The sequence below is a fragment of the Aethalodelphis obliquidens genome, unplaced genomic scaffold (assembly GCF_003676395.1).
Source record: "Aethalodelphis obliquidens isolate GAN/ISIS:26980383/991018 unplaced genomic scaffold, ASM367639v1 scaffold4, whole genome shotgun sequence".
NCBI classification, from domain to species: Eukaryota; Metazoa; Chordata; class Mammalia; order Artiodactyla; family Delphinidae; genus Aethalodelphis; species Aethalodelphis obliquidens.
This window is the reverse complement of record NW_020837948.1, coordinates 55,556,821-55,577,191: the sequence shown is the minus strand read 5'-3', so window position 1 is coordinate 55,577,191 and position 20,371 is coordinate 55,556,821. Positions and strand designations below refer to the sequence as shown.

General features: G+C 38.9%; 1 protein-coding gene and 1 non-coding gene across 5 annotated transcripts in view; both read left to right on the top strand.

The window, feature by feature from the left end:
• The window catches only part of SCAMP1 (secretory carrier membrane protein 1), a 126,392-nt gene that overhangs the window by 29,007 nt on the left and 77,014 nt on the right, over window positions 1-20,371 (top strand). For all 4 annotated transcript variants that reach the window (XM_027100758.1, XM_027100755.1, XM_027100756.1 and 1 more), the window contains exons 3-5: window positions 15,986-16,084; window positions 17,351-17,459; window positions 19,644-19,772. In XM_027100758.1, the coding sequence (XP_026956559.1) occupies window positions 15,986-16,084; window positions 17,351-17,459; window positions 19,644-19,772 (337 nt within the window). The remainder of the gene's footprint in view (window positions 1-15,985; window positions 16,085-17,350; window positions 17,460-19,643; window positions 19,773-20,371) is intronic.
• Window positions 7,781-7,853, top strand: TRNAG-UCC (transfer RNA glycine (anticodon UCC)). Its single transcript has one exon. It is a non-coding gene; the product is annotated as a tRNA-Gly (tRNA).

Genomic DNA, 20,371 nt, shown 5'->3' with positions numbered 1-20,371 from the left:
CAGTTTTTTGCTCTATGACTAGAATTATTTTTTTAAGGCAAAGTTCAGATTAGGTCTTTTCTCCTTAGAAACGTATGCATTGATTATGCATTGTCTACATAGTAGTGTGCCATGTGGGGCCTCCATGATTTGATTTAAGACTATCTTTTTTATTTTAATAGACTTTATTTTTTAGAGCAGTTTGAGGTTTACAGAAAAATTGAGCAGAAAGTAGAGAGTCTCCATAGACTTCTTCCCCAGAGTATCTGTTTAATCTTATCCTCTAAGGTGCCATTTGCTCCAGCTAAAGTCATCTACTTTCTAGCCCACAACCCCATTGAGACCACCTCCCTTAGGGCATTTATTGGTCATTGAATGGAGTAAAGAGACACTGTGTGTGGTCATAATGCCTGGCTTCCCTCCTTTAATGGGCCAAGATGAACCTCTCATACTAGGTATATTCATTTTCTATTGCTGTGTAACAAATTACTAAAAATTTAGCAGCTTGAAAAAGCACACATTTATTATTTTATCATTTCTGTAGGTCAGGGGTTCGGGCACAGCTTAACTGGGTCATTTGTTCAGGGTTTCACAAGGTTGTGATCAAGCTGTGATCTGGGCTGTATTCTCATCCAGAGGCTTGACTGGGGAAGAATCTGTTTCCAAGCTCATTCAGGTTGTTGCCAGAATTAATACCCTTGTGATTGTATGACTGGGGGCCCCAGCTTTTGGCCAGCTTTCCGCTGGAGGCCACCTTCAGGTCATCGATGCTGTCTACGGTTCCTAGAGGCTGCATGGTTTCTTGCCACACAGGCTTCAACATCATTATTTCAGAGAGTCTGCAGAGAGTCTCTCACGCTTTGCTACTAAGATGGAGTCCCTATATTACATAATGTAATCAAGGGAATGATATCCCATCACTGTTACCGAATTCTGTCGATTAGAAGCATGTCACAGGTCCTGCATACACTCAAGGAGAGGGTATTACATTAAGACGTGAACACCAGGAGGGTAGAATCATTGAGGTTCACCTTAGGGTTTGTATGCCATGCTGGGAATAAGATGGCACATTGGGGTTAGGACTGTATAACTTCAAATCTCTTCATGCCCATTTAAAAGGATCAAAGTGGAGCCTGCAGAACACTTAGCCCTCCCTACCCTCAACACTTGACTGCCCTAAGTTTATCAGAACTAATCTCATTATGCCTTTGACTCCTGTTTATGTCATTCTCTACGAGAAGCCCCAGACTCCTCCTCATGTCCTGGATTTTAATCCTCATGATGCACTGCACGTTTCTTAGTCTGAACCCTTCTATTTCCTTAATTCCTGAAACTTGTGCTTTCTGGAAGTCAGAGTCCAACGTCATCAAAATCCCCTCTATCTTTATCTTTTTCTCTGAATGTTTTATTCTTTGCTCTGTGGAAACTGGCCTTTCTGTGAGGACACTGCTTCCCCTGTAACCTTCTCCAAAACTAGCTGCTTTTTCTCTCACAGTTCTCAGACAACTGGGCATAAAATTGGGGTAGGTATTGTCTTTGTTTCTAGCTGCTTCTAGATGGTTCTCCTCCTTCCTGTCTAAAAGAAATCCCATGTCATCATTTGAATCTCATGTCATCAGATTATAATTGGGTCCCAGGTCTCATTGTGGCTGTCATCTACTGATCTCTGAATTACTACACCTTATTTCTCTTTGTTTTCATTTCTTAATTTTAGTTCTTGGTTCACTATTACTCTTTCCAACACTATTCCTATTTTCTAATTTTTAAAAACATCTTTTCCCTACTCTAGTATCCCCATCCACCATTATGTATTTCTTTTTTTTGGCCGCACTGTACGGCTTGCTGGATCTCAGTTCCCTGACCAGGGATTGAAGCTGGGCCATGGCAGTGAAAGGCCGGAATCCTAACCACTAGGTCACCAGGGAACTCCTCCTGAATGTCATAATTTTTTTTTTTGGCCACACCACGCAGCATGACATGACATGACATGACATGACTCTTCTCTGACCAGAGGTTGAACCCATGTCCCCTGCAGTGGAAGCGTGGAGTTTCAACCACTGGACTGCCAAGGAAGTCCCCACTGTCCTATTTTGAATTCTTAGTGGTGATCTTTCCAACATCCTGCCTGTCAGTGCCTTAACCTCATCTCTTCCATTGATTTTTGCATTCCATGTTATCTCAAGTCACTCACTCCCGCTTCTTGTATCTTTTCGGTTACTCTTCTAGTTCCTCAATTTCAACACATCTTTCAGTTCCACCAGGACCTCTGGTTTGTTGATCCTACCATATATGTCACTGCCCTTTATCTACATCTTACTCTCTTCTCTCAGCCTAAATTCCACATCCAGTTGTCATAATCACTCTCCATGTACTCTCAACTCCCTTGCCTTCCCCTCTCCCCCTTACTTTGACATAAGTCTTTTGGCTAGAAGCCAACCCCTGGTTAAAGACAACTCTGTATACTCTCTGCCCTTACCTTGCAGCTAAATATGGAGAAACACATGTAAACATACTGAATGGCCTCATTTTTAGTTCATAACCAGCTCTAAGTTGTACTGAATGTCCTAGTTATTTAATTGTCCACTCTCTTCTTCTCTCTCCTCACCTTTTTTTTTTCTCTCCTCATCTTTAAAATCTGTCCTCCTATTCTCATTCTCAGTTGATGACCTTACTTCTTATTTCACTGAGAAAATTGAAGCAACCAGTAGAGAACATCCACAGACTTCCACTGTCACGTCTACCTACCTACCAGCGTTTATACCCATGTGTTCTGTTTTCCTGCCTTTTACTTATAGATGAACTGTCTGTGCTTCTATCTAAAGCCATTCCCTCTATTTGTGCAGTAGATTCCATGTACTTTCACTTAAGAACTTTGCTGAGTTGCTCCTCTCCAACGTCACTAGTTTTATCACTTTCTACTGGATCATTCACATCATCATAAAAACATGTTTTCTTCTATGTTAGGAAAAAAAAATCACAAAAAATTATTATTCATTTAACAGCTTTATTAGATAATTAAGATACCACACACCCATTTAAAGTGTACAATTAAATGTTTTTAGCGTAGTAATAGAGTTGTACAACCATTACCACATTCTAATTTTAGAATATTTTTGTATCTTCTACCCCTGAAAGAAACCCTGCATCCTTTATCAGTTACTTCACATTCCCCCCTCCCTCTCCAGCCATAGGCAAGTATATTTACTTTCTGTCTCTACAGATTTGCCTATTCTGGACATTTCATATAAATGGAATCGTAAAGTGTGTGGTCTTGTGCAACTGGTCCCTTTACTTAGCATAATGTTTTCAAGGTTCAACTATGTTGTGGCATATATCAGTACTTCATTCCTTTTTATGGCTTTTATACCACATTTTATTTATGCATTCATCAGTTGATGGGCAGTTACATGGTTTCCAACTTTTGGCTGCTCTGAACCTTTGTGTACTAGTTTTTGTGTGGACATGTGTTTTCATTTCTCTTGGATATATACATAGGAGTGGAATGGTAGGGTCATATGGTAATAATATGTTTAACGTTTTGAGGAACTACCAGGCTGTTTAACAAAGTGGCTGCAGCAGTGTAGAAGGGTTCCAATATCTTCACATCCTTGCCAAATTTGTTATTGTCTGACTTTTTGCTTACAGCCGTCGTAGCGGATGTGCAGTGATCTGTCCTTGTTGGTTTTGGTTTGCATTTCCCTGATGGTTAATGATGTTGAACATTTTTTTTTTCATGTGCTTATTGGTCATTCGTACGTTATCTTTGGAGAAGTGTCCAGATTCTTGGCTCATTTTAAAATTGGATTTTCTTTTTGATATTGAATACGTGATATTAGATACAGGTCGCTTGTGAAATAAGTGATTTGCAGATACAGTTGACCCTTGGACAACGCAGGTTTGAACTATGGGAGTCCACATACATGTGAATTCCTTTCACTAAATACATAGTACAGTACTGCACAATCAGTGGTTAATTGAATCCCCGATGCAGAACCTCGGATATGTAGGGCTGGCTCTAAAGTTATACGTGGATTTCCAGCTGTGTGGAGGATCAGTGCCTTACCCTTGCATTGTTCAAGTATTTTCTCCGATTCTGTGGGGTGTCTTTTCACTTTCCTGATAGAGTTCTTTGACACACAGAAGTTTTAAATTTTGGTGTCACATTTGTCTGTTTTTTCTTTGGTTGCTTCTGTTTTTGGTGTCATATGTAAGAAGCCATTGCCTAACTAATCATAAAGATTTACTCCGAAGTTTTCTTCTAAGAGTTGTATAGTTTCAGTGCTTACATTTAGGTTTATGATCCATTTTGAATTAATTTTCATGAATGGTATGAGATAGGTTTCCAGCTTTCTTTTGCATGTAGATATCCACTTGTTTTAGCATCATTTTTTGAAAAGACTCTTCTTCCGCGTTGGATTATTTTGGCACTCTTGATGAAAATCAATTGATGGTTAATGTCAGGGCGTATTTTGGGACTCTAAATTCCACTCTGTTGATCTGTGTCTATCCCTATGCCAGTCTCACACTGTCCTGATTACTGTAACTTTGTAACAAAACTTTATGTTAACCTTGTTTCCCTTTCGAGTCTAATTCTCACATCTCTGTCATTGAAAAACTTTCTCTGCTCCCAGTTGCTGCAGAACTCCTCTGAAGAGCTTTCTACTTCTCTTTCCCCTCAGCCCTTTCTCCTAAAAGATATTTCAGTAAGTCTTTTGCTCCCAACACTCCACCAAAACACACTCTTCAAGGTAGCCAATGACTTCCACGTTGCTAAATCCAGTGGTAAAACTGCAGTCTTACTCCATCTATCAGCACTGACAGTTGATCACTATCTCATTCTTAGAAAACTTTTTTCATGTGGCTTTCAGAGCACTTAAGTTTTTCCTTCTCCGTCTCCTTTGCTGATTTCTCTCCTTTCCCTGCCCCTTCAGCCCCAGTATTGGAGTGTGCCAGGACTTCTCTTCTCTATCCATGGCCACTCAAATGGTTATTTCATCCAGTCTTACAGCTTTAAATATCATCTACGTGCTGATGACTCCCAAATTTACATCTCCAGCACAGAACTCTGCTCTCAACACCACACTCATGTATTCAGCTGCCTGCTAGATATGTCTACCTTGGTTGTCTTAGAAACTGCAAATTCAGCTTGTCCAGTACTGAACTGAGCCCCCTCCTTAGAAACCTGCCCGTTTTCAATCTTTCTTATTTCTATCCTGTTAGTTGTTTAGGCCAAAACCTTGGTGGTATTTCATTATTTCCATTTCCTTACACATCACATTTCTGTCCGGGAATCCTGTTGGCTCTCCCTTACAGATACGTACAGATCTGATGCCTTATCTGCATAGCCACCACTTGGCTTGAGCTGCCATCATCCCTTGCCTGGATCACTACAGTGGTGGTTTCTTACTACTCTCTCTCTTTCCACCTTTAATCTATTTTCAGCTCAGTAGCCAGAGTGATACCTTGAAAAAAAAAGTTGATCATTTCAGTCTCCTGCTTAGAACTCTTCACTAGCTTTTGATTTTTTTCCACAGTAAAACCAAGAGTCCTTAAAATAGCATATGATCTGGTCTCTAATATCTCTCACTCTTATCTCCTCACTCTTTCTTTGTGTATTCTTTCCCAGCACCCTGGTCTTCCTTAGGCCAGGCATTCTCCTGACTTTGTATTGGCTATTCCTTCTGCCTTAAATGGTCTTCCCCCAGATATCTGCAAAGCTGACTTCTTCACTTCCGTAAAGTTTTTGCTGAAATATTTGCTTTCTTAACCACCTTTGTAAAATTATCCCTACTCAGCTTATACTCACGACCTGTTTACCGTTTTGTTCCATAAAATTTACTGCCTTCTAAGATACTCTATAATGTATTTATTATATGTATTGTTTATCTTCCATTGCTAGATTGTAAGCTCCATGAGAGTAGGGATGTTTGCCTGTTGTGTTCATTAATGTCTCCCAAGTGTCTGTAATTGTTTGTGGCACATTGCAGTTGATCAATGAATGTTTGAATGTATGAATAAATATGTCTGGCTGCACCTCTCTTCCTTCATGTGCCTTTCTCTATCTGCGAACTCCCATTCTTGTATAGCCCTTCTTTCCTCCTATTACTTACCTCCTCCCCCAGTTACTCTAATCTTTAAAAGCCTTGTTTTGAAATGGTCATCTATTCAGATAAAATTATTTCTACTTGTCCTGATTCTGACATTAGTATGTTTAATTTTCACCACCCTTAATAACAAGGGAATCTGTGTTAGGCAGAGCCAAAATCAGTTCTGTCTGCTCTGTCAGAGACTGATAAGGTCAGTGGAAGCTGCAAAAAGTTTAAGGTTTCTTTTGGCAGTCTCTCGATTAGGTGAAAGAATAGACAGTGGTTTATAGAAACTGTAAACTTTGTTGCCTCAGAGGGGAGTTCTCAAATTTCAGGGTGTATAAGAATCACCCTGGAGAGCTTACTTAAAATGTGACCATCATGAAAATGCAAACCCCGTCTCTTCAACCCCTGAGTTTTTGAATCAGTATGTCCACAGTGGGGCGTAGAGTTTGCATTTTCAGTAAGCACCAGGGCTTTCTGATGCAGGAGATCTAGGAACACGTTAATTGCTTTAGACCTGGGTATACTTAGAAACATTATGGGTTCACAGATGGAAGAGAAAGAGCCGGAAAAAGCAAGGAGAAATTTTCTTGAATAGGTGTTTCGAGTATGGAAGAAAACCAGGAAGGAGAACATATTTGTTGTATACATGAGAAAGACAACTTGTGGACCTCTCATTCCTCGAAGGGCTATTATATGCTCATTTATTTAATAATGAAACACCTTTGGAACTTCCAATGCAGAGAGCTCACTATATAACAGAAAAGTCTCTCCATAGTTGTATTTCTTTGATTGTTATAATATTCTTAATTCTATTGAGTGAAAATATATCTTACTATAATTTTTAGTCTGTTGATCCTGGTTGAGTTCTCCAAAGCCACACAGATAGGCAAACGTAGTAATGTAATTTGTGTTAAAATATAAATAATTATAACCATGTAAAGTATAACTTTTACAGAGATTTAAGAAATGTAGTCTATTCCTGACTTGTGAAATTTCATCCGCCATGGGAGAAGGACATACAGCCTTGCTCTGGCCAGAGCTCTGCCCCCGAGGTCACTCTCCTATTCTCCTGGCTTCTCTAAAGTTTTTTCTCTGTCTCCATCTTTGCACCTTCTGTACTTTTCTCAATACTTTAAGTTTTTCCCAGGGGCTTCCATAGCAGTGACAGACACAGTTTCAGGATTGTCAGGAGAAGAGCCTATCTTAAGTCTAGTACATCTAGGTGCACTAGAGTACTCTTTTTTTTCTACAGATAGGTTGACTTTCCTTCTGTGTCTGCAGTTTTGATGAGTGTAAAATGAAGATGATATACTCAGGAGTGTCCAGTGAGGCAGAAAGATACCACTTCTTACATCTCAAATATTTCTTCTGGTACTAAAGTAGAAGTTCCTTTAGTGAGGGTCTGTTGGTAGTAACTCTTTGAATATTTATAAATATTTATTATTTCACCTTAGTTCTCAAAAGCTAATTTCACTGGATTTAGAGGTCGGCATTGACAGTTAGTTTCTCTCATCAGTTTGGCACATTCTACCTGGGATCCCATTGTTGCTGTAGAGAAAATAGCTCTCAGTCTTACTGGCATTCCTTTGTATAGGTATTCTGTCTTTCTTTTTTTTTTTCCTTCTTTTTCTTCCAGTTTTATTGAGATATAATTGACATACGCCACTGTATAAATTTAAGGTGTGCAGTATAATTTGACTTACGGGAATTCCCTGGTGGTCCAGTGGTTAGGACACTGCACTTCCAATGTAGGGGGCACAGGTTCAATCCCTGGTCAGGGAACTTAGATCCCGCATGTGGTGTGGCCAAAAAAAAAAAAAAAAAAAAAAAAAATTGACTTACATCATGCATTGATTAGCACATCCCAAGTTTAGTGAATATTCATCTCATATAGATACAAAATGAAAGAAATAGAAAAAAGTTTTTCCTTGTGATGAGAACTCTTAGGATTTACTCTCAACAACTTTCACATATAGCATGACAGCAGTGTTAATTATATTCATCATGTTGTGCATAACAGCCCTAGTGCTTATTTATCTTACAACTGGGAGTTTGTGCCTTTCGACTACTTTGATCCAATTCCCTGTCCCCCACCCCCTGCCTCTGGTAACCACAAACCTGATCTCTTTTTCTGTGTGTTTGTTTTTGAAGTATAATTGACCTACAACACTATTTTAGTTCTTGTTATGCAACATAGTGATTCAGTATTAAATGGTCACCACAGTAAGTCTAGTTACCATCTGTCACCACGTAAAGATATTACATAGTTATTGATTATATTCCCCACACTGTACATTTCATACCCTGACTCATATATTTTGTAGCTGGAAGTTTGGACCTCTTAATCTCCCTGACCTTTTTCTGTTTTCCCCCCTCCCCCCTCCCCTCTGGCAACTTGCTGTTCTCTGTATTCATGAGTCTGTTTCTATTTTATTATGTTTGTTCATTTGTTTTGTTCTTTAGATTCCACATATAAATGAACTCATACTGTATTTGTCTTCCTCTGTCTGACTCACTTCACTTAGCATGCCAGCCTCTAGGTCCATCCATGTCACAAATGGCTAGATTTCATTCTTTTTTATGGCTGAGAAATATTTGATTCTATATATGTACTGCATCTTCTCTATCCATTCGTCTGTTGATGGTTCTGGGCCTTCTGGTGGTCTGGGCTGTGTCCCACGGCAGCTGGCCTGCTGGTGGGCAGGGCCAGGTCCTGGCACTAATAAGCTAGAGAGAAGATTCCAGAATGGTGCTTGCCAGCACCAGTGTCCTCGTGACAGAATGAACTCCCCAAAACGGCTGCCACCAGCATCTACTGATATGTCCCCAGAGTGAGACCCAGCTGCCTCCTCCCTCTCTGGGAGGCTCTTCAAGAAGTAAGTGGGTCGACCCAGGCTCCTTTCAATTACTGCTTTTGCCCTGGGTCTCAGAGCAGGTGACATTTCGTGTGAGCCCTTTGAGAGAGGGGTCTCTGTTTCCTACAGTGCTCTGCCTCTCCTGAAAGCAAGCCCTGTTGGCCTTCAGAGCCAGATGTTCTAGGGGGCTCGTCCTCCCTGTGCAGGACTCCCAGGGTGGGGAGCCTGAGGTGGGGCTTGGACACCTCACTCCTTGGGGAGAACCTCTGCACTGTGATTATCCTCCCGTTGTGGGCTGCCTGCACAGGGGTGTGGGTCTTGACTATACTGCGACTCCGCCCCTGCTCCATGCTGTGCCTCCTTCTTTATATCTTTAGTTGCAGAAGATCTTCTTTGCTGGTCTTCAGGTCGTTTCATCAATAGCTGCTCTGTAAATAGTTGTAATTTTGGTGAAGCTCGTGGGAGGAGGTGAGCTGAAGGTCTTCCTCCTCTCCCATCTTGGTCACACCCCCTTCCTCTTGACGGTTTTAAGATCTCTCATACTTAGGATTTGCTCTTTCACTATAGTGTGCCTAGGTGTTAACATCTGGTTTGGGTTTTGGAGTTTGGAGTCTGAGAATCAGTGTCCTCACGTTCCCTCTGAACACTGACTCTGCCTCATTCTCTCTGTTTGCTTCCTGTGGAGCTCTCAATTGTACCTTCTCACTCTTCTCATTTCTCTTAAGCTCTCGTATTTTCCTTTTTTTCATCTTTCTGCTACATTCTATGCAGTTTCTTTCTTTTTCTCCTTTTTTTTTGTTTTTTACATCTTTATTGGATTATAACTGCCCCACAATGTCACGCTAGTCTCTGCTGTACAACAGAGTGAATCAGCCACATGTATACATATATCCCCTCCTTCCTGAACCTCCCTCCGCTCTCCCCATCCCACCTCTCTAGGGGCTCACAAAGCACTGAGCTGAGCTCCCTGTGCTATGCAGCAGCTTCCCACTAGCTATCTGTTTTACACATGGTAGTGTATATATGTCACTGCTACTCTCTCACTTCTTCCCAGCCTCCCCTCCCCGCCGTGTCCTCAGGTACGTTCTCTACAACCTGTGTGGTTTCTTTAGACACACTTCTGTTTCCCTAATTATCTCTTCATCTTTGTGTAGTCTGCTGTTTCACACTTGTCTATTAAATTTATAATTCTAATTATTATAGTTTTCATTTCTGTAAGTTCCATTTGTATCATTTTAAAAGATATTTGGTCAATTCTTATAGTCTCTTGTTGCCTAGTCATGCGTTTATTACCTGCTTTTATTTCTTTATTAAGCATATCTATTTTATATTTTGCATCTGATAATTCCAGTATCTCTGATCTTACTTTGTAGTTTGTATATCTGTGGATCCTTGCTCATGGTGGCTTGCTTCCTTCTGTGTTTAAGTCATGAGCCAATGTTACTTGGAACTTGAGCTGTGAAAATTCTTTGAAGCCTGGTATTTTTTTGTTTTTTAATTTTTATTTATTATTTTTGGCTGCGTTGGGTCTTTGTTGCTGTGCGGAGGCTTTCTCGAGTTGCGGCGAGCGGGGGCTACTCTTCGTTGCGGTGCGCGGGCTTCTCATTGCGGTGGCTTCTCGTTGCAGAACACGGGCTCTAGGTGCACGAGCTTTAGTAGTTATGGCACGTGGGCTCAGTAGCTGTGGCCCGCAGGCTCTAGAGCACAGGCTCAGTAGTTGTGGTGCACGGGCTTAGCTGCTCCGCGGCTTGTGGGATCTTCCTGGACCAGGGCTTGAACCCATGTCCCCTGCATTGGCAGGCGGATTCTTAACCCCTGCGCCACCAGGGAAGCCCTGAAGCCTGGTTTTAAAGTGTGTTCCTCTACTTTTGCCAGGTACTTGAGGTCACTACCAACCTGGGATATCTGGAAATGAAAATTTCAACTTGGAATATTTTATCTGTATTGGTAGTGTAAAACCTGGCCCCAAGTCTGCAAGGTGGTAGGTTTATGATTAGGAGTTCTCAGGGAAGATTTCTTTCTTTCTTTTTTTTTTTTTTCTCCTTCCCTATCCAGAGTCAAGGGCAAGACAGGCAAGTATTCATACTGTTTCTTTCTGTGAAGCTGCTTTTCTGCTTATCCACTGAGAATGTTGCTTTTTAGGAAGTCCTGGCTTTATGCGGTGATCACAGATTGATTTTACCTTATACGGGCTCCCAAGCTTGGTCTCCAGCTTATTGAATCCTGGTGATTTTGTTAGTGGTATAGCATCAAGGCTCTTCTTCGGATTCGTGGTTTTTCCTACTTTCTGCCCTCTCAGGATTTCCTATCAGCTTAGTCATGTATTTACAATATTATTTAAATGAAATTTGATTCAGCATTTTTAGGTACTAAGTATCAGGGGTGTCATTACAGATGTGTGGTCTGCTGTGTTGCCATAAATGGAAGTGTTTAGTGGATTGTTTTAATTTTCTTTTTGTTCATATGTGCAGAAGTGAAAAGTTGGAAAAGAATTTGGAGCCATCATTAGAATAGGTCTTTAATCATTATGACAAGAGCTATACTTGGCTTGAGGTGGCTAATCATGGACGTTGTGGCTGATGAAAATACTGGGTTCCAGAGCTGGACAGAGATTTCGCTTGCACTGGCAAATTTGAAGAAATTGTCAGCTATCAGGTTAATATCAGTGGTATTAGAGATTTGTGCTTCTCCAATAATTCTCATGATTGCTATACCACAAGCAACTATTACCTCGAATATATCAAATACTAGCTCTAAACTAGCCTTCATTCTTATCTGGTAATTCTTCATACTTAATACTTCATTTGTTACTTAAAGCAGTAAAGAATTTATAGTATGGTTTCAGCTGGGTGAATTCTTGAGTCATTTCTGTGTGCTTTTCCTGCAGTGCTGCCCAACTAACTTTGCCAGGCGTTTTATTCGGTCATTGTTTTGTTGTTGCCACTTATTTAAACCAAGAGAGTGATACTTTCGGGCCATGATTTTCTAGTTGGAGAATAGTTAGGATTGATCAGCTTCAGTTTTTCTGCCTATTAATATGAAATATTGGAGTGGGAGAACAGGCAATTGGAATAGAGAATTTACAGTTCTTTCGGTGATAAAAATTATAGTGGAGATAAAAATACAAGAAAAAGCTTTACATCCCACTATTCAGCAACAATCACTGTTAACATATTGATACATTTTAAAATAAAAAATTGGGATTATACTGTATATACAATTTTGTTTAATAACATAATTTTTTTACGTATTTTATTTTTGGCTGCGTGGGGTCTTGGTTGTGGCATGCTGGATCTTTTGTTGTGGTGCGCAGCTTCTCTCTAGTTGTGGCACGCGGGCTCAGTAGTTGTACTCAGTAGTTGCAGCACGCGGGCTCTCTAGTTGTGGTGCGCGGGCTCCGGAGTGCATGGGCTCTGTAGTTGTGGCATGTGGGCTCTCTAGGTGTGACTCGCATGCTCAGTAGCGGCACGCGGGCTTAGTTGCCCCACGGCATGTGGGATCTTAGTTCCCCGACCAGGGATCAAACCCACGTCCCCTGCATTGGAAGGCGGATTCTTAATCACTGGACCACCAGGGAAGTCCCATAACTTATAACTGATACAAGCTTTCCCCATTTCATATTCTTTCAAAACTTTTAAATAGCTGCATAATATATTCTCCTATGGGTGGATCATAATTTAATTTGTCTATATTTTATCTACCGTTGGACATTTGGGGGTATTTCTAACTTTTTTTTTGCTTTTACAAATAATGCTGTAGGGAGTACTTTGGCATACACACATTTGTGCAAACCTTGGATTATTTCTGTATATTTTTTAAGAGTAGCTATTTATGGGGCTTCCCTGGTGGCGCAGTGGTTAACAATCCGCCTGCCAATGTAGGGGACACGGGTTCAAGCCCTGGTCCGGGAAGATCCCACATGCTGCAGAGCAACTAAGCCCATGTGCCACAACTACTGAGCCTGCGCTCTAGAGCCCGCGAGCCACAACTACTGAGCCCGTGTGCCACAACTACTGAAGCCCGCGTGTCTAGAGCCCGTGCTCCACAACAAGAGGAGCCAATGCAGTGAGAAGCCTGTGCACTGCAACGAAGAGTAGCCCCCGCTTGCTGCAACTAGAGAAAGCCCGCACGCAGCAATGAAGACCCAATGCAGCCAAAAAAAAATATATATATATATATATATATTTATAAAAAAAGAAAAGAGTAGCTATTTATGGGTCATAGGGTATAAATACTTAAATGCCTCTTAAACATGATGTCAAATTGTGCTCCAGAATTATTATATGAACTAGTTTATATTCCCATTATCAGTGTGTGAGAAATGCCCATTTTACCACATCTTTCCCAAAATGTGGTAGTAGTCTTATGGTAATAACCATTTAAAAAATAAATTAGGTGAAAGTTGAATTTCTTTGATTACTGGTGAGGTTGACATTTTGAATATATTTTTTGTTTTTATAAATTTTTAAATTAATTTTATTTTTGGCTGCGTTGGGTCTTCGTTGCTGTGCGTGGGCTTTCTTCTAGTTGCGGTGAGCGGGGGCTACTCTTTGTTGCGGTGCACGGGCTTCTCATTGAGGTGGCTTCTCTTGTTGGCGGAGCACAGGCTCTAGGCACACAGGCTTCAGTAGTTGTGGCATGTGGGCTCAGTAGTTGTGGTTCACAGGCTCTAGAGTGCTCAGTAGTTGTGGCACACGGGCTTAGTTGGTCCGCGGCATGTGGGATCTTCCTGGACCAGGGTTCAAACCCGTGTCCCCTGCATTGGCAGGCGGATTCTTAACCACTGCCCCACCAGGGAAGTCCAGTCATCTATATTCTATGTACTGTATTATTTCTAATATCTTTATAGTTTCCTTGTTTTTTTCTTTTTGCATTGAACTTTAATCCATTTGGAATTTATTCCAAATAAATTGTTAAGATATGGGATCTGATTTTTTTTTCTCCCAAACATTTAAATAATTGTCCCAGCACCATTTATTGATATCTTTTCTTTTCCCACTGATTTGAAAAACTGTCTTGATCATATGCTTTAATTTTTATGTACATCATCATTGTGTATATACAGTGATGAGTGATATGAGTGATATGTCACTGTTTTTTTATATTTCTTGATTACTAGTGAGGTTGAACCATTAGTTCCTATGTTTATTGGCCATTCCTGTTTTCTCTTCTTTGTTTTGCCTGTTCAGATATTTTGCCCATTTTCCTATTAGTAGTTTGTATTTTTATGGATTTGTAACAGTTCTTCCTGTATTCTGAGTAGCAATACTTTTTGTTAAAGCTATTATAACCAATTTTTCCTAGTCTGTTATTTGACTTTTCACTTTGACAGATTCAACTATACTGAAATTTAATAACAATCTTAACTTTATGGTTTATGTGCTTGCTAACCTTAATTTTACAAATACTTATTGATCATTTACTGTGTTCCAGGCACCGTTTTAGGTACTTAGGATACATCATAGATAGGATACACAAAGATTTCTATAGCTTATATTTGAGAAGCTCTTATGTACCCTGAGTTCACGAAAATATTCATGTATATTTTTTTCCTAAAAGTGCTTAAAGTTTGCTTTTTCACTTTTAAGTCATTCATCCACCTGGAATTTATTTTTGTATGTAATGTCAAGTAGGAAATCTAGTTTAATTGTTCCATCTGGTTAACCAGTTATCTCAGAACCATTTATTGACTAATACATTATTTCTCCACTGTTTTGTGGTGGACCTCTGTTGGGTATCAAGTTTTGGGGGGTTTGTTTCTGTTTCCCTACTGTTTATTGGTATATTTCTTATCTTTGGCATCTGTACCACACTGTTTATTACTATATTAAGTCTTGATATTATAGGTTTGCCTACCTTACTCTTCTTGAGAATTGTTTGACCTATTCTTAGCTCTTGGCATTTCCATATGAATTTTAGAATCAGCTGTACTCCATTTCTATCTTTGGTTGTGTCTGGCTTCCTTTTCAGGGCTGCTGTTTGCTGTGTCAGAATAAAATCAAGCTGCATTGGTGGTGTCTTCTGACTTTAATAGTTCTTCTGATCTTTGAACTTCCCTTTGCAGCTGCTTGCTTGTATGTTTTCTCTCTCTCTTTTTTTTCTTTTCTTTTCTTTTCCTTTCCCTTTCTTCTTGTCCTATTTTTCTTATGGCCATTTTAAAGAATGCTTAAAATTATTTTCTAACTGAAAAAAATAGTATAATGGGGAGAGAAGGGAATTAATAGAGAAGTGTATAAAGCAAAAGGTGCAAATCCCTTTGATAGTTTGCTAAGACATCCCAGAGATTTTTCTGGACATATACAAATGTGTGTTCATAAAAGAAAAAAATTTGGTCATATGCATGCTGTTCTGTAGTTGGCTTTATTTCATTTAGTATTTAAAAGGGCATCCTCCTGTAGAACTAACTAATTCCTTTTGATGACTGCATTGTATATATATATATATATAGTAATTTAACCAATTCCCCTTTGATGGATTTGTAGATATCTACCTACTTTTTGAACTTGCAGCTACTTTCACGTACTGTTGATTGTCACTGGCAAAGTGGAGGTTGTGCAGTTTATTTTCCATCTCCCTAATGTCTCCCCTCTTATTCTTTTCAAGGAGTATTAGTGGGGTTCTGCCAGGACCTCTCCTATTTACTTTTTAAGGGCACTGGCACATAGCTTTGTTAGGTGGGAAGAGTTGACAGCCTAGTTGACAGTTAACCTTGGTGTAAATTCTTCAGTTTGGTGCTATCTGTATTTTACTAAAAAAACATACTTGAAGGTTTTTTGTTTTCGTTTTGTTTTGTCTTGAATGCATAGTGTTCTGGAGGAGAGTGCTAACAGTGTCGTGTCAGAGGTAGCAGCCACATTGAAGAGTTAAGAAGTGAGTGAGCTTGAGAAAATGGAGATGAAGAGCTTCACTAGCTCTTTACTGCACACTGGATTATGAGAATTCAGGAGAGGAAGTGAGGCAGTTCTTGCCACTTTGGTTTTTATTAGTGTTACACTTTTTGAAAGAAGTTGAGGTTGGATTTCTATGTTATGTAATTTGTCCTTTTCTTAATCTTCCTAGCCTCCACCGGGCAATGTGAAAATGCCTAATGTACCCAGTACACAACCAGCAATAATGAAACCAACAGAGGAACATCCGGCTTATACACAGATTGCAAAGGTTAGTTCATGTTACATGTGTAAATGCATATTGGAAATTACAATATCAATAACATTTGCTTTCAGAGCAGAATAATTCTTTGTATAGTGCATTCCTTATTGTTTAATTTTTAACTCACTTTTGAGTCTGGTTTAGCTTGCTTCTCAATCCTGTAATACTCATACCTCTTTTTCAGCTTACAGCATTTGCTTTACTCCATTATTAGCAGTTATTGAATTCATTCATCATCTTGGTGTATAATTTATGTAGAGAAATTTTTATTGCTTTTGGTCTCACGTTTTAATGCACAATTCCATTAAAGTAACAATGATATATCAATAGATATTATTGGAAGAGAGTTATGATGGCTAAGCAAAGCACAGTGGTAGGAAGTAGGAGGTGGCAAAAATACCAAGAAAAAAGGAGATGAATAGGATGCCTGGTATTACGTAAAGTCAGATGGAGTTATAAACCAGAATTTCTTAACCATATCCTCCTTTCACTTCATTATCTTATAAAATATAAGATATTATATAATATTCCTGCACTGGGAACCTTATGTACCATTTAACCCAATTCATAAGAGCCAATTCAGTTGCCCTTTTCTCCATCTGTCTGTTTTCCTCAGCTGTTCTCTTTGTCTCAGTCCCTCACTCTCGTTTAGGCACAGAGTTCACCTTAACTTCATTTTCCCAATTACCTTACGATTTTTTTTAACATCTTTATTGGAGTATAATTGCTTTACAATGGTGTGTTAGTTTCTGCTGTATAACAAAGTGAATCAGCTATACATATACATATGTCCCCATATCTCCTCCCTCTTGCGTCTCCCTCCCACCCTCCTTATCCCACCCCTCTAAGTGGTCACAAAGCACCGAGCTGATCTCCCTGTGCTATGCGGCTCCTTCCCACTAGCTATCTATTTTACATTTGGTAATGTATATATAAGTCCATGCAACTCTCACTTCATCTCAGCTTACCCTTACCCCTCCCTGTGTCCTCAAGTCCTACCTTAGAATTTTAACTGCTTTTACTGACAGAATTTTTTCTTGTCCTAATGGGCCCAACATTTCTACCGTGGGTTTTCATAACCAAAAGGCCAAAATGGGCGAAATATTTCCATAATATTTTCTGAAACTGTAATCTTTAGTGAATTCCTATATTGTGGAAAGAGCATTTGAATTAGGTTTCTAGCATAGTAGAGAAGTAGGAGTATAGTAGAAGCAGAAGTAGAAATGTTGCTGTATTTTATACTTCTGACAATGTATTCCCTTATTTTTTGTTTAGGAGCATGCCTTGGCCCAAGCTGAACTTCTTAAACGCCAGGAAGAACTAGAAAGAAAAGCAGCAGAATTAGATCGTCGAGAACGAGAAATGCAAAATCTCAGTCAACATGGTAATATCCAAAGAAATTTCAAATAAAAATAACTTTAAAATTCTTTAAAATTTTAAGCTTTTGCACTAGCTCTAGATCATTTGGTTTGTGGATATAAAGCTCTGCCCTGTTATTCTAGCAAGGAGGTCAGACATGGCAGATTTTCTACCTGATGCTCTGTGGCTCTCTGATCTTGGCTGATTTACATAGTGTTTTGATTAGAACAGTGTTAGCCTCTGAATGCAAATATGATGATTTTGGTTTATTGTAAGGTCAGGAGTCTTTGATTCTGCTCTTGGGCCTTTACCTCGGTCTGTTAAAGCTTTATGAGCACATGGGAGTGTGCCCTATGTTTGACTGCATTTAACTCTTAACTTCTGGTTTATTCAGACCAGTTTCAAATTAATCTGCCCCTGTCCTCACAAGTATATCCGTATATGTCAAACCAAGTTTAAAAAAAAAAAAAAGCGTCTGTGGTGAGGTGACTCTAGGAAGCCTGGGGTATTCTGATGATGCCAAAGAAATAAGTAAGTGGTGAATTTTGATTATGTCCTATGAAATTCATTCAGGCTGTGACTACCAAAGGTCACTTCAAGGGAGTAGCTTAGGGAAAGCTAGCAAGTGTCTGGGTAGGAAGCGATGAGAGAACTAGACAAGTCATTGTGAGTATGTCTGGATAGTGATGGAGTGACAATGTTAGGACAGTGATAACATTCAGTGATACTGAACTATTTCTTCCTTAACCTAGAATGTGTAAGTCTAGGGCCTCAGGAGGACACATTTATCCTGGGCCATTTTCTTGCTTCCAACATCAGAGACAGCATCTGTGAAAGGAGAAACTAGAGGTTTAATTGAGATCAATATTTCTGAAATACATGTAACGAAAATCTGTCCTGTTCCCTTAGCTTTGACTAATACAAATTACTTCTATGAGAGATGTTTTAGTAAATGAAGTAGTTATGAAGTGTGGTAAATTAAGAGACTTGCCGTATGTTATACACTTAAGTACTTTTCATCTGTTAGCTCATTTCATCCTCAGTACAATTCTGTGAAGGGTGCTGAGTTCTTCTCACTTTACAGATGTAGAAACAAAGTCTTCAGCAGGTTGGATAAGTTGCCCAAGCCCTCCTAGCCAGTAAGTGTCTAGGAGCTTCTATTGATAGTTTCAGAGCCTTTGTTCTTTACTACTATTCTCTGCTTCTCGAGTAGTATGAGACTTGTATGAGAAATGAAAGAACAACATGTAGTTTGAAAAGAATGATAAAACAGTGGAGACATGTTGGGAAGAATCAGAAATAGAGGACGCTTTTTTCCCACCATGAAGAATTTCCTGGTCTATGAAAAAGTATGTAAAATCTAATCTTTGTAAGTGTGGGATATAATATCTAAAATGAGAAAATGGCCTTTAGGCGCTATTTTTACTCTCTGTTTTCAATGTTTTGACTTCTTTAATTTTAGTTTTTTATTTCCCCACACCACTTCCCAAGCCTTATTTTCAGTCTAGTTTCTTTAAATAGACACATTTTCTCTCCTTACACATGGAATTTGTTTTTTCTCTAGGTTTTTGAAGGTGCTATAATTCCTCAGCTTCTTTCTCATGACTGTTTTGTATTTTCACATAGTTTTATGCTTTTCTTGCATGTGTCTTTTGGACATTATTTTTTTCAGACTTGGAGATTTCCAAATTTGATTCTTTGGTACTGGTTATCTTATGTTTCTTTATGGAGTTAACAGTAGAAAACTTTGAAAGATTCAGAAGCTGGTCTTCCCTCTCCACATGCGTTAGGAGTTATATTTAAAAATTGAAGACGTGGAGGAGGAAATCTGTAGGGACTTAAAAACTTCATGGCCTTCATGTGAGAGCCAGAGTCTTGGGACTTTGAAATAAATCTCTTTTTAGGGCAGAGTCACAGGATATGTCCCTGTGCTCTTTTTTCTTTTCTTGTTTCAACTTACATAAGTGGTATGACACTGGAAAATTATTTTACCATGTAATGAGTTCTAAATTGATATTTTGGGAAAAGTTTTAAAAATAAAAAGCTTGGTTTTCAGAGTTGTAGGAATGTAGAGATACAGTGTTATATTTTTGAAACACCTATTAAAAGAATAGATAATATTCTTCTTTATTATGAAACAAATAATTACATGCAAAAAGAATAGCACATATTTGTCCTTATATAAATAACTTTGTTTTTTTATTTGCAGGCAGAAAAAACAATTGGCCACCTCTTCCTGACAATTTTCCTGTGGGACCTTGTTTCTATCAGGATTTTTCTGTAGACATTCCTGTGGAATTCCAAAAGACAGTAAAGATTATGTACTACTTATGGATGTGTGAGTATAGAACAAATTATATATTTATTTGAAAAAGTTTATATTTTATTCTCAAAATCTACATTTTTAAAACTCATATAAGGGTAGTATCATAAGTTGGTCTTTTCCTATAGATATTTTAATTTTGAGTGAATCATGTTGTATTTAGGTATGTCAAAATTGTATACTATGTGACAATCTAAGTTCTTAGCTGAGGAAGACCTATATATTGAGAACTGGCATTCTTTTGAGGAAAGGACTTCCCTATCATACAGTAGAATTTTCAATGATCCTTTCTCCCTGCAAAATGTTATCGAGGCAGTATTTGCTTTGAAAAAATTACTCATATGATTTTTATGCAAATGAAGGCTATTAAAGCATTATGACTTTTTAAAAGGGGCATAAAATATTGAAATATTATAAACTATTTTTCTTAGAGCTTTGAGCACAATTTACTTTTCATTTTCAAGTGGTGAGGAATACTTTTATTATTGGAAGTGCCTAATTAATATAGGATGTTTCATTAAATAGAACGTTAGGACATACATTTTAGGCTGTGATGTTCACATTGCTTTGAATATAATTATGACACATGGAATATTCAAACTAAATGTCAACCT